The sequence below is a fragment of the Hippocampus guttulatus genome, chromosome 10 (genome assembly GCF_054856545.1).
Source record: "Hippocampus guttulatus isolate MCC_2025c chromosome 10, RoL_Hgut_1.0, whole genome shotgun sequence".
NCBI classification, from domain to species: domain Eukaryota; kingdom Metazoa; phylum Chordata; class Actinopteri; order Syngnathiformes; family Syngnathidae; genus Hippocampus; species Hippocampus guttulatus.
The window spans coordinates 14,809,608-14,824,716 of record NC_141270.1 but is presented as its reverse complement, the minus strand read 5'-3'; the positions used below and the strand labels follow the sequence as shown (position 1 = coordinate 14,824,716).

General features: G+C 40.1%; 1 protein-coding gene across 2 annotated transcripts; it reads left to right on the top strand.

Moving 5' to 3' along the window:
• The first annotated feature begins 4,063 nt into the window (after positions 1-4,063).
• Positions 4,064-15,074, top strand: pik3ap1 (phosphoinositide-3-kinase adaptor protein 1). 2 transcript variants are annotated; one of them, XM_086121535.1, is made up of 17 exons: positions 4,064-4,249; positions 5,562-5,993; positions 6,541-6,782; positions 6,899-7,043; positions 7,258-7,400; positions 7,478-7,607; positions 8,342-8,538; positions 8,683-8,830; positions 8,930-8,992; positions 9,068-9,313; positions 9,389-9,442; positions 10,262-10,455; positions 10,538-10,610; positions 10,755-10,922; positions 11,504-11,574; positions 11,678-11,775; positions 13,906-15,074. In XM_086121535.1, exons 1-17 carry the CDS (start codon positions 4,219-4,221, stop codon positions 14,021-14,023), a joined length of 2,553 nt encoding a protein of 850 aa, XP_085977661.1. In that variant the 5' UTR covers positions 4,064-4,218; the 3' UTR covers positions 14,024-15,074. The 2 variants fall into 2 exon arrangements, with proteins under 2 accessions (XP_085977661.1, XP_085977660.1); XM_086121534.1 differs by having other exon boundaries at positions 8,680-8,830.
• The last annotated feature ends 35 nt before the right edge of the window (positions 15,075-15,109 follow it).

Here is a 15,109-nt window from a genome sequence, read left to right as displayed (position 1 = left end):
GCAGCATCACAGTCGTGCAAGCATGTGACGAACGCAAGTCGACCGCCCCTGAATTGAATTTGCTGTGCGCTTGTAGGACAACGTTGTCATGATTGTGGAAAACGTCAAAGCTATTTTCCTCTTTACCAGTCAATGCATTGCTTGCTTAATAGTAATTGGATTCTTATCCTCCTGTTTGCTCATCACTTCCTGCTCCTCCTCATTCCAACCCTAAACTCCATTTAAAGTTTAATAACATTTTAGAATAGTTCCCATTCAAGTAAACAGAATCTGATTACCAAGCTGGATTGAAAATATACGTCTGACGTCAGTTTATATGATTTATTTATTCAAAGGAGCCCCTGGTGAAGATGATTCCCGGCAAACAAATGGCAGCCGTTCCTTTTCAACAGCAAAGTGGGGTTTTTTTTGTCTGTCTTGAATTCTTCATGTTCTCTTAGCATATCCGCGTGGGCTTAATAGCAGGAAACACAAGGAATGAAAACTATACTTTATTCAGACTTTTGTTTTTTTCTAATGTGGAGTGCTTTGCTTTGTTACTTTAGATTTTTGTAAAACCAGACGGTACATTTAGTAGCGGCAAAACAGTCGGACTCTAAAACTATTCTGTGATCGTTTTGAATTTCTCTCTCTATGCCCCTCATTGTGTTCGAGGACCTGCCTTGTACATGTTCTTGCCAGCTGCTTACCAAATGAGGTTATAGTGTTTCCCTACCAACTGTAAATTTCAATAATTTGTTGGCGGAGCCCTCTCGCCATCCGTTTATCATACTATCAATGGCGACTCAACTTCCCTCTGCTGCTCCTTCTGAAACCCTGACCCCCGGCCCTATTACAGTCCTGTAATGAAGTGCAATGGAGTGGTAATTGGTCTGCATTATAGCGGATCAGGTAACATTAGACTTATTTTCTTATCACAATGAGCCCTGCTGGTGACTCTCAATGAGAAACCAAACACACTCTCTTTCTTTTGCAGGCTATCATTCAAATAACATTTGAACTAGAGACGGACTCCCCATTTCAGTTTTCCATTTCAAGATTGCAGTCTGTGTCTTCAGATTGGACTTTTGTTTCTAGTTTCCTCCACTTTAAAAGTCTCCCAAACCACTGGCAGTGGCGATAATCTGGAGCTTTCTCAATATGGGGAAGTACAGTAAATGAGAAGGTCACCAGGTAAATTATACAGTTACAGCTACCTGTTACCTGTTAAAAAATGTTAGGAATGTAATCCAAGTACCATAATATTTAAGTAATATAACTGAATCACATTTAATTACTTTTGGATGACTCCAATACATAATATGGTGGGAAAAAAATAAAAGGAAATTAAATATCAATGCAATATATATTTTAACATATTAGTATGTCTTTTCTGTCTTTGGGATGCTGGAGGAAGCTAAAATACACAAAATTCAAATTCAGAACATGAGAACTGTGAGGCACCATGCAACAGTGAGACAGGCAGACAGACAGACAGGATCGTCCTCTAACTCCCACATGTGTGACCGACAGCAGACCACATGATTTTGACCAGTGACACTTTCCGTTGTCAATGTTGCAGTATTTCAAATGAATAAGTCAGTCAGTGAGTATAGGATTCAGTCACTGTCCATTTCCTTCGAGTCATTTTGAAACTGACCGTTTTTGGGAAGCCCAACATGTATCCAGTAGCAATGGTCATTTGCCGACTGTAAATGGCCAACAAAAACTTTCCAGAGGATGAGCAATGATGTTCCATTGAGCTCTATTATGAGCAGTTATCCACTTAACTGCAAAAACTGTTGCTTGACCTGTTAATTTGAAAGTGGGCGAGGGCTCAAATCAAAGGTTTGTCTCCATGCATTAAAAATGTAATGCTCCAAAATAATAGATTATTCAAAAAAATCTTTTTGATCGGTGCTAAAACCAATAATATATTACATTGGATTAAAATGAATCTTTATTGTTCATGGAAATTAGACTAACAAGTGAAGGAATCGCTTCTAAAGAAAAAAAAAAGATCAATGCAGAAGTGACAAAGTTGCAGTATTTCCTTATAGTAGCTTTAAGTCATGCAGCTCTTGGAATTTGTGTCCTGAGAAGCAGGATGTCAGGTCTCAGTTGTGACCTAACAAAACTAGCAGAGCCGCTCAGTGTGCAAAGTAAAAAATGAAAAATAAAAAAAACAGGATATTGGCTAACAAGGTTAAAATATAGGAGCAAAATATTCTCTTATTAAATTTGGGCTGTAAGGATTTCACTTGAGCCGCCTAATAGATAGTGGTTTTAAGGGAGACCAAACAAAAGGTAACGGGACGGTCATGCATATGGCGGCTAATAGTAGGGTTAGAAAAAAATAGGGGATTTGTTTTCGACAGGAAATTGTTCTTAAAGACAGGTCATGGATCACCCTGTTCTTCACAGGGAGCTTCAAAAGCCAAAGAGTGAACTTTTGCCGCAGCCATTAAAATGACTCCATGGCAGAAGGTCAAAGTAGAAACCAAACTAATTGTATAACTAGAGAGAGGTGAATCGAAGTAAATTGATGTCATGGCCGGGATTTATTGTAAGACAAGTGTATACGCTGTCTTTTGGAACTACAGTATTAGAAAACTATGATTGAGGCCATTGCAAATACACAGGTGATGCCAAAATACACGAGACAAGCCTATAAATGTTTGCGTGGCCATCTAACATCTTGGGAGTTTGATTTGATGAGTGTATTTGGTTATGTAAATAATTTCACCAAGAAATGTGGTGGTTTGGTGGTTGGATGCTGCCAATTGCTGTTTTAGGTATTACCTCAGGAGTGCCAAGATCTGGTTATTCAGTGCGATGGCTGTGATCATCCATGATGACCGTGTGTTCATTGGCATTCAATTTGTCCAGATATGGGTACATCCATCGGGAAAATGTTCCACTAGTATAGCCTTAAACACTTTCCACCAGACATAAATAAAAATGTGTTTTACCTCAGAAACCACTGAGAGTCCAAACCTTCACTCATTGTTTAGATTGAGGCTTTCACTTAGCTGACTTGTTCTGAAGTCGCAAATATATGATGAAACTGTATTTATTTAGTTGTGGCGACTTTATGACACTGAGTAAATACTATGCAGTTGACTAGAACAAGCTTGACTTAGCCAGTCACGGTAGGCTAAAGAATGCCTGCATTGCATTGCTTCAGTGCTTCAGAAATCACATAGAATTATCTCATACATATACACTGTATATATATAGAGAGAGAGGGACAGATAGATAGATAGATAGATTAGATCACAAGACTTTTACTTTTTTATTTTAATTCATTTATTCACTTTAAATAAATACTGAGTGCATTTCAAATGCCGCATATATTTAAAATACTGAGATACTTAGATGCTGGTTGGTTGTTACACACAAAGATAGTGACGGTGAAAGAAATTTCAGTCGACAGAGGTAAATGATTTTCTGCTGCCCTCTAGCGTTAAGATTAACGTAGTGACGTTCACAAACAACCATGTTGCTGAAGTAGTTGAGAAATTTACACACGCACACACAAACACACACGCACAAACACACACGTGAAAGTGAAACAGCTTTTACTGGCCTGCCTGTCATTGAGATGTTTACATTGACATCAGCAGAATCTGCAATTGTTTTTTGTACCACCTTAGCATGAAACCCATTGTATTTAGTATTTACCTAGTTAAGAAAAAAAAAGACTTGAAGAAAAACAAATACACTTGGATTCTTACTGATGCTATTATGACTCTGATATTGCAGATGCATATAAATAGTGCCTATTGTGTGTTGCTCAAATCCAAAATTACAATATTGCATCTGTTTCACTCAGTGATGTCTGTGTGTGTGTGCGTGTGTGTGTGTGTGTGTGCGTGTGTGTGTGTGCGCGCGCGTGCGTGTGTGTGTGTGTCCTGGCTCCCTCTTTCCTTGCCCTTATTTTGAATGATCAGGCCTCCAGGGGTGAGAAGGTTTCGCATAATCACTGACATGTTGCACATTTTAGTCATGACTGTGGTGTGTTGCACACTTCTTCAACTGTTTCAGGAAGTGGGCGTGAGTCTCTAAAATCAGGAAACTGAATGTTGCTATTGATACAAGGGGCGACGGGTGAAAGCTAACTCATTCCTGTTTGCAGAACTACGCAAATTCACTTGTTTAGGAAGGACATAAAAATACATTTTTTTCAAACTATGTTCCCTGTGGACTGATTTTACACACTTTCAAGACACCATAACCATGGAAGAACAGCTGGCCTGTGGGGACTCAGGTAAATTAGTACTCTCTTTCAACAATCCTTGCTTCACTGGATGTGAAATATTTGTCATTGTTCTCAAATGTGATTTATTTTAAGAAAAGAATACATTATTTTCATTGCCAACCCTTCTGTACAAGCACAATAAATGCGGACGAAATACTTTCAGCCCTCCTTTGAGGTTAAATTCATGTCAGTTTCTTCCCTGCCTCACAAGTTTGTCTGTTGATCGCGCATGGCAGCAGCCCATTAACAAATACATGTCAACTCACTCAGCACTGCCATGAGTGGGAACTGTGATGAAGGTGATTACTCCTGTTGGGTTTCTTTCCCAGTTTGCAAGCACAGAGGTGAACTTGACCTGATTAAACACTTTAATGAGTCAAACTAAATTACTCTGACTGCTGTTGACACAGTGCTGTGTTTGCACTATTCCTTTTGGACTCTCTGCACGGAAATAGCCAACAGTTTGGACATTCATGCTCAAACCACACTCACCTTGACATTCCACAGCCGGACAGCCGGTATGTTGTCGAGCATTACCATGATAAACACTAGCAACAGCTTCATGGACACGAACCTATAATATCGGCAGTGTCACATCATTAGCATAATATTTGTGATGATTACAAGGATTGTAATTCATGTTCCATGGTTTGGCTAGATGATAGAGGTTTAGCGCAAATAAACGTTTCCAGTTTTATGGAGTGACATTCAGCCAAAGCTGGGGATTCCACTCTCGGCCTTATTAAGATATCCTTTATTTGTCCCACACTGGGGAAATTTACATTGTGTGGCGTATGCATGTTTTCCCCTTGTTTGCTGAGACATTGCAAAGCATGTGTGTAAGTTTAATTGAAGACTCTATATTGTTCAAAGTTGAGCACCTTCAGTGACCAAACATGAAAATTTGGACCGGTTCACTTTTGCAGAGGAAGTCACTTTGCTTGCGGAGCACAGTTGAGGGGCCCTTGAACAAGGCCCCTTTTGACTCTTCTTCTTCTTCTTCTTCTCCTTCTTCTTCTTCTTCTTCTCAACATCATTCCTTGCAGTGTAGTATTTACACAGATAGACTGAACATTTTTGTTTTGGTTTGTTTTTTTTTAACTTTAGGTTTATTACTCTGACTTACTAAACAGAATTGTAGGCCAATTCAGCCAGAACATTTGGGTAAATTGCCTTACATTTCTGTACTTCTGGACATAAACAAACGCATGCATGTATGTTTGTATGTATGCATAGTGTGTGTGTATGAATAATAAGTATTCTATTTATAAGGTGAACTGTGAATATAATCAAAAATGTTTTACTTTTTTGCAATCTACAGTGAATTCTGCATCCCTCTCAACGCATGAGCTACTAATTCTGCACACTGCTGAGGCACAGGAATGGGCAACATATTTGCAGCAGATCTTGCAGCAGTCCTCGGAGAGGTTCCACAAAAGCTCAATTTTGCTCTATACCATCGGCCCTGCTGGTCAGGTCCATGGGTGCAACTTCGAAAGTTTCCACACCTTCAAATGCGTTGTGCTGCTCCTCACTGGAGGATTCGTAGACTTCATGTCTGAGCCTGAGCCACATGGAGCCCTTCAGAGGCTGCTCCACCCATCACACAGAGTGGTGGCGCTGTTGTGTGGCGTGTCTGAAGAAGACATATCAACGCTCGATGGCTTTGAAGACTGGCCCAGTTGGAGGAAACTACATGCTGAGGATGAGCCCGCTATCTATGTCTCGGCCATTCTGGAAACCATCACTAGCAGTAGGCTGGAGTCTTCATATTTTTGTTATCTTTATTTGTCTTTGTACAGTGTAATTGTGCTAACGGCATTGTTGCTGCTACTGAGCATTTAGAGTCGCTCTCAATTTGGCTGTAATTAGTTTTTAGCTGCTACTTAAAAAAATAGCAGGAAAGGATAATGAATAGAGATGTGACAATACAATACAAAAAACACACACTCAGAAGCAATAAAGTAAAAATACCCACTTAAAAATGAAACATTTCTAAAAATAAACAGTTTCTCATCTTGTGGTTGTGACTGTGGGCGCACTGTAGCATACTGAGAGCTATTTCACATAATTTGTCACTTGTACTTACAGTATAAGGAAGGCTAAATATTTGAAACACCTCTTGGTAATAAAAACACATTTGATTAAATGTACCTTTTAGATATCATTGAATCATTTGGTGTCTTTTGTTTGGTTGCTCGTACATTAATCGAAAAACATATGCTACAGCCGCAGTTTATATGTCATTATTAATGAGTCAATTGTTTGACTGTTGTTGTTTCCTGGTTGTTTTCTGAAAGGCAGGCTACAGGCAGAGCGTGTGATCAAATGCGCGGCCTCAGAACAGCTGCACGTCGCCCGAGCCTCCTCAAGGGAGGATCATCTCACCGCTGAAATACAGGAAATGATGTCAGGAGAGTGTCGAAAAAGAAACTTGGGGGATGATGAACATTCAACCAAGGCTCTTTCTGTAACCAAGGAAATTAGTCCACCCTCACGCATCAACTGCCTCACTATTCAACCAGCCCGACTTCTGTGTGGGGTAAGTGTGTGGTCATTACATCATGACACCAAGGGAGATGTTAAAAGACGAGTTGCCCCAGACATGCATCGTAGATGCTCCATTGTTTCATTGATCTGATTCTGTTTGTTATTCAGGTGGAGGAGAGCATTTTTATCGTCTTTAGTGATAGAATAGATGACCTGTCATCACCAGAAGTGGAGTTTTCCTCTGGAAATACCCCATCAAAAACAGTTTCATGCACTGTTGTAAATGAGTACACAATACGTCTCACTGCACCCGGTAAGTCATTTCAGAATTCAAGTCCTTGTTGGTTTCTTCACTGACAAAGATTCCAAACTTCAATCTTGTGTTTTAGCGCAACACTGTGGGAAGCCTGTTCTCATGACAATCATTGGAATACAAAAAGTAGAAATCAGTCATCAAATGCGTTCAGAATCACGTTTTGAAATTACTTTTCTCCCAAAAAAATGATGATTGCTATTTTACTTCCTAGAAATGCCTGCAGGGGAGGTATCGCTCACCCTGTGCTCGAACCAATCACGTATAAGCCTGAAGTGTGTCACATATTATACCAACATGGGAGAAGTCAGTCGCTGTCTTGAAAATGCTGCCGATCCCATAAATTTCCTCTGTCAGGTGAGGCGTATTATTTATTGAGTCAGCATGCTAATCTCCCGGGTTTTGATATTCATCCTGTTTTGTTCTTCTCCCAGGCTTTCAATTTGATGTCCAATTCAATTGAGTTTTTGGACGAAATTCTAACCGACTCACTCAAATCCAAGATGCCAGCATGTCTTCAGTTGTTTGGGATCAGACAGATAGAGGAGCACAATATGGCGGCATGTAAGCGCAACACACCTCGCCTTGCTAATCTGTTCGAGGGAATCCTCATTGAGGCAGATCTGCGGAATTTAACAATTGTCACAATCATGGAGTCAAATTAATCAAATTAGAAATTAGACTTGTGCTGACCAAAGCCATGAACTTTGCAAAAGTCTTGGACCACCACTAGATTTGTTCTTTGAGCCCAGCTGTCATGATGACATGTACGTACACACATCTAAGTTATCATGGAGTGTCTCTCTGATGTTTGTTCTGTTGATACTTTGCCTACAGTTGTATACAACGTCATGCAACTCCATAATTTATTTATTTATTTGCAAAGTTAACAACCATACAGTATAGTCCAACCAACAAAACAAAGAAGAGCTGAACAATAAAAAGCATCATTTTTCTTCCTTATAGTGACCTATCTAATTAGAGTAAGCATATGATGCAAACAAATGAAATTTGCTTTGGGAATTGAATTGTTTGAATGAAGCTATTGTATTCGTGGGCGCATGAACTAGAGTGCAATTTCGTGTCATAATGCATACACGGGATGTAGCTACATTAGCAAATAAAAAATGGAATGAAAATAATTGTCTTTGTGAGACCAAATCTCTCGTTTGGGATTTAGATAACAAAATTGAATGAAGAGTGCCGACATAAATAAATCTGTCACTTAACCTTTTACTGGTGAATCCTAGTGAATAGTGAAAGTTTGCCAGAAGGCTAACCAACACTGTGTCCTGTAGATAAGCGCAATGAGGAACTTCCCACGTTGCTCCACTTTGCTGCAAAGTATGGCCTGAAGAAGCTGATGAGCTTCCTCCTTCAGATTCCCGGGGCGCTGCAAGCTTACAGCGTGATGAACAAGAATGGAGATTATCCAAACACGCTGGCAGAAAAGAGCGGCTTCCCAGATCTCCGACAGTTTATTGATGAATTTGTTGTAAGTCCAGAAATTACATATTCTATTTTTTTTCCAATCCACACACACACACACACACACACACATATGCACACACACACATACACACACACACACGTCAGAGTTTAAATTAGACTCGTTCTTGTTTCCTAACAAATGGAGCAGACTGCAGATATGCTCAAATCTCAAAACGAAGATCCAGAGGAGTGTACAGAGGACTACGAAGAGATGTCGTCTACCCAGCACTCAGGTTGTCCCGACGACATATATGTGTCAATGCTGGGCGGAAACCCCGAGTGTGAAGATGATCTATGTAATTATAGTCTTTATGTGATACATTTTGTTCACATTATTCCAAATGACAATGTTGAGCAAGGATTGAAAAGATGTGATTTGATGATTTCGCCTGTAGATGAAAAGATGAATGCTCTTGTGGAAAACACAGAGGATGCTATGCTGAGGACGTTTTTTCAAGGTGAACAACCTTTAAAAAAATGATATTCTTGAATAGCAATGATGTAAAATAAACAATTTTTTTTTTTACTTTCAGCAAAACCTCAGAACAGTGTAGTCCAAGGTGAAAGAGAACAACCTCAAATGGAAAACGCAGAGCCCAATGACCCTGATGAAAGTGATAATGAGCTGGACCCATACAGCCTCGCTAGTGAAGACATATATGATACTTTGGATGAAAATAATTGCCACAATGCAGCAGTGCTGTCCCGACCACCAGCCCCAATCCCTAGACCTGAAATTGAGCCTGAAACTGAAAAGCCTGTCACCTATATTTCAAGAGGTACTTCACATCCAAACATTGCACTTAGTATAATTTTGCTGCTGGTTGACACAACTAACTCTGCACTTTTAACAGTATTTTCAGATAAAGCTACATCCCAAAGTCACACCATGGCAACGTGTCCGCAAGGTAAACAAAATGAGTACAGGGGTATTTCTGAGGTTGAACACCATCTTCTGGTCAACCTCTATTTAGTTTGATTTTAAAAGCAATTGTTCTCCTCCATCTATTCACTCATCCGTCCAGTTCCTCCACTTATTGCAAGGCACATACGGTTGAGACGACAACTATTCACACGTACAATTCACACCTGGACAATTTAGAGTTTCAATGAATGTTACATGCATATCTTGGAATGTGGAGGTAGCCGGAGAACCCAGAAAAAAGAAGGCTGAAGCCGAGATTCGAACCTTGAACCTCAAAACTGCGAGAGAGACATGCCCGGCGTAGGCAACAGTAGTGCCTAGGAAATAATATAAATATAATCTGTTCCAGGTTACAGTTTAACCCACCATCATAACTCTTGTAACAGTTATACAAGATTAAAAATAAATATACCGCTGGATCATAAAACTAAAAAAAAAAATGTAAAAAGTAACTAGCCAATCTTACAGCGGGTATCAAAAGTTTCACACCTCCATCCCAATGCCAGGTTTTTGTGATATAAGAAAATGAGAGGAGTAGGAATCATTTCAAAATTCATTCCAATACTAATATGACGCATAACCGTACATGAAAAATAAACAGCTGTGATAATGTGGTTGCACAAACATGAACACCCTCTTAACTGTTCACTGAATCAGTCACACTTCCTGTTAAATTGGAATAAACACAAACCTGCCAGTATGCATTAAAAGTGACCCTGATCAACCCCAACTGAAGTTCAGAGATATTGAACACTGTACAACATTTGCAGCATAATTAACAAGGGCCTCTCCCCACCTGCAGGTCAGTCTGCGATGGAGCCCCCCATACCTGTATATGACTTTTTTGCTGGAATGAAGACGCCTGGTCAGAGACAGCTCATAACCCTCCAGGAGAGGGTCAAAGTGGGAGAGATTACTGTGGATGAAGCTGTCCACGAATTCAAAGCTTGGCAGCTGGACCATGAGAGCAGAGCAAGCTCAGTGCGCTATCAGCAGGTGAAACCGTTGGTTACCACGTGTGAAATGTCCATTCATGAGCAATGACTGCATCTCCTGAATGTCTGTTTATTTCCCTCAGGATAATCTGAGAAGACTGAGAGAGAGCATCAACAGGCGTCACAATGAGAGAGAAAAGACAAGCAAGGAGCTTGGTAAGAAATGTTGCATATGTTATGTCTTTACCGAGGTTAGAATAAAGTGAAGAAATACAATTTGATGAATTGCAAATTTAGGGAAACAACATTTTCAAGATTTTTAAATAAATATACTGTATGATGCTGTCTGTCTCCTATCAGACTATCAGATAAGTGCCCCGCTGCAGAGAAACTCATTTTGGGGAGCCACTGTGACAATGGAGTGTGCTGTATATGACGGAACACCCAGAATGGTGCCTCCATCCACCTCAGCTGCTCATCTTATCCAAAGAGGAAGCTGGAAGACAGGGAGCACGTCCAGTATATCGAGTGGGTCTCACTGTTTTTAAGATATGGCGCAGCAGTTCCTCGTGTTTCCTTGGACACACAATAAGGCACAGGTGTCAAACTCCCGTCCTTGAGGGCTACTGTATTATCCGGCGAGTTTTCCATCTCTCCATGCTGCAACGCAGCTGATTCAAATGATCAGCTTGTTGTGGGACCGGAGTTTGATATCTCATGCGTTTTGAATATTTTGCCCATTTCTTATCGTGCTACATTCTCCAGGCACAAATAAAACATCCTGTAAAAACATACTCAGGTTAATTGAAAAATACGAATGGCTGTTTTTACTGTTTATTTTGGTTCTGTCAATAATTCACAGCGTGCTCGAACTCTCGGCCAAAGTCAGCTGGGATAGGCTGTAGCTCACCTCTCACCCTCACGAGTACAAACAGTATAGAAAATGAATTAATGGATACTGTAATACTGCACTGACAGTGTCAGTCAAAAATAAGTATTTTTAAGTACTTTTTTTTTTTACTCACTTCAATTATTTTATTGGCTTTTCTGACATTGTGTATGTTTATCTAATGACATTAACGGTGAGTGTGCGTCTTCCTTTACATGAGGTACTGAGAGCAACAGACTCAGCACTCACAGCAATTTAAGCTACAGCAGTGGGACAGAGCCAGATTTAGAGGTAAGCCTGAAAAGGGCTGCAAAGCATTCCCGTCGCCTTTTGTTCAAGGTGTTTGTCCACGATTGAATTACAACACAGTATTACGTATTGTGTTTTGTCCAAGGACTCTTTAGAAAATCTCCCCCTTCCGTCAAGACCTCCACGGCCTTTTGACGCTGCTCCACTAATTCCACCCAGAATTCCTAGACGCAATTCGCAAAGGTTAGTCTGTCCATGAACACATGCACAGTAAAAAGAATGCAACAGTAAACAGAGCAATATGACATTGTCCAAAAATATACTTGGGAGACATAAAGGAGAATGTCCTGAATACCATGTGCGAGTGTTATGAGACCAGAAGTAAAAATGGAACATGATATGTAGCAGGACCCCTTCCGTGGAGCTAAAAGGGCTTCCATTCATCTGAGAAGACTTCTTTCCTGTTTGACGGGGTTGAAGTCAGGGCTTGTCTGGTTCATCGACACTAACCTCATCCAACCATGCCTGAATGAATGATGCTGGAGATTGTGTTGTATGTGGTGTGCTGTGTTGGTCATTTAGAGCCCCGTTTTTCAACCTTGATTGATTTATTGAGGGATGCATTTTACCTAAAAAAAAAAATGTACCAGCACACCATCAAAAATGTCACAAAAAAGTAGCTGGTATATTCGCAGGAAGCTCTTGGAGTTTTTTCTGTTGTGCAAATGGTAGCAGGTGAACGCACAGGTCTATTGTATCTTCGACCATCTAATACACGAGCATTTTTGTATCTTCGACCATCTAATACACGAGCATTCAATTCTTCTGCCTTTCAGCGCTGGCGTAAATGAACAAATATTTTTGCTCATATGAAGTGACAGTGGGGCAGCATGGAGTTTGACTGATTTGCACGTCCGCTTCATAGTGCAGAGGTCATGGTTTTGTATCCGGCTCCGTCCTCTTTGTGTGGAGTCTGCATGTTCTCCTCATTGTCAGATCCCGCTTACCTTATAGGACTATCGGGAAAGCCCTGTGGTCGAATCTTCGTTCAAAGGGTCAAAACTCCCCTTATCCCTCACCCGCTCTAACACGGTCACCGGAGGGGATGGGAATTTTCCTAAGATGACATGAGAAAGACTCGTCTAAGTTCTCACTACCTCAGTTTTAAGGAGTCAGTCCTGTTTTAGGCCCTTTCATCCACCTTTATTGAGTAACCTGAAGAGAAATAAGGCGAACGTCAGGCCACTCCCTTTTTTGGGGAGCTCTTCTTTTTTAGATCCGGTGCACTTGTTCAGACTTAGATGGGATTTAGATGTCCTGGTAAGACTGCAAGGACTCGTTTCTAGTTTCTATACAGAGCCGGAGTAGATACTTAGATTCCTTAATGACAAAAACCGGTGTTATGGGTGTTGCCGTTCTTCCATTTAAGAGAGGGTGAGTGTGGTAAAACAATACGGCTCCCAAGAATAAATTGAAGAATAAATAAATGTATGTTTTTAGAAGATTTAATAAAAAAGCAATCATTTGACTAATATTATCGATCAAATAAGATCAAATATATTAAGTTGATAATCATTAAAATATGCAAATTATAACAGCAATTATATAACAAAAAGATCGAATGATTGTTATATTTTTTGAACATTTCATAGCGAAGCAATCATTCAAACAATAATCACCAAGCAAATAAGATGGAATGTATTGAGGTGATAATCATGAAAATGTGGAATTGATTACAGCATTGATATTATAAAAAGATCAAAAGATTAACTTATAATTTTAGAAAAATCTAATCAAGAAATAAAATGAATAAAGAGTAATCCATTAAAAAGGCAGACCAGTAAAAAGACAAAAATGATTTTTAAAAAGGCGGAAAGCTTTTAGATAATCAGTGATCAGTTCATAAAATACTCGACGAAAAAATTAATTTGAATTACAAAGGAATAAGACACATGACGCTATTCTCTAACGCGAATAATAATGTATTCTGTGTGTGTGTGTGTGTGTAAGTGTGTGTGTGTGTGCGCACGCCACAGTCAATTTGTACATAATAACCACCAACACAAAATATTAAAGACATTTGGCTTTGGCATAATTTATGTGTGCAGCCCGGACTAGTCGCAATCAAATTGCAGTTAAGTGTGGAATTTAGAGTCTTAGGTGAACCTTACATGTATGTTCTTGAAATGTGAAAGAAGCTGGAGTATCCAGACAGAAGTAGGTGATTGGAGAATATGCATGGAGCCCAACTTCAAAAGTTTGAAGCAGATGTACTAACAACTCTCAGTGCCATCACAAAGGAGCTTTTTTAATGAAATGTTTTCATTCTTGACTGCAACTGCAAGCCAACACACCTGCCACCTTCTCTTACAGCACTTCAGATAAGATGTTGCACGAGCGGTATGTGTCCTGCCCGACTCGAGCGCTTCCTCAAAGACCTCCTCAAAGACAGACCAATTCTGCTCCTCCCATTCCACGTCGACTGCGGTGATGGACAGAGCTTAACTTCTTGTATTCAATCTGGGTTCAGTTTGTGTGCTTTTTGTAGTGCAACAGAGATGAAGAGGTTGGGCAGTCATCACTTCAGTTTAAAAAAAAAAGAGCTACTCTCCACATAGAGACATTTTCCCAGCTTTTAATTAATTGTGAATGCTGTATCATACAGTATCGTTTTGAAAAAAAGATGATTGTACTGTGGAATTAAGAACTTGTTAGGTGTGCCAAAGAAGCATGAGGTTTGTTTTTTGTGCTTTGTGTGTGATCTTCCATTGTTATGAATAGATCGTTAATGTAATATAGGAGTAGAAAGTTTAATGCATACGTTTTTTTGTTTTTTTTTACTGGGTTCGTGGATTTCTGTTTGACAGGTCCGGAGGTGGGAAATAAGATCTCTCCATATGTCTCTCCCCCTCTCCCCCGGTGCTCTGCAATTTCAAGGCAACGCGCCACCTGGCGTTGAAATGCCTGTCATTACAAGTCCAAAAGAAATTAATGCAATCATTCACATCAAACCTTAATTGTGGACCAACCTTCGTCGGGCTGGATTAAAAATACAAACAGGCTGGATCCGGCCCGCGGGCCGTAGTCTGCGCACCTCTATTAGAGTCTAAATTGTCCCTAGGTGTGAGTGTGAGCGCGAATGGTTGTTGGTCATTGTGTGCCTTGTGATTGGGTGGCAACCAGTTCAGGGTGTACCCCGCCCATTGCCCAAAATAGCTTGGATCGGCTACAGCACACCGACAGCCTCGTTAGGATAAGAAGATTAGACAATGGACGGATGTATGGATACTTCACTATATGTGTCTGACGGTCAAATTTATGCAAAAGACATAATGCCTTTTCACTCTTAAAATAGGAAGAACTAAAGCAAAAGGTCACTGTATATACTTCAGACCTAAATCCAGATAAACAACAGTTTGCAATACGTACATTATATTTCTCTTTTACTCGCACGAAAACCGGCTCACCACGGTCCACATAATGTTAGACGTCTTCCGGACAACTGATTGGAACTTTCACATTAAAAGAGCAGCTGTGCTGAATGCTTTTGTTGTGAAGGTTCTGCTGCAGCTTGACG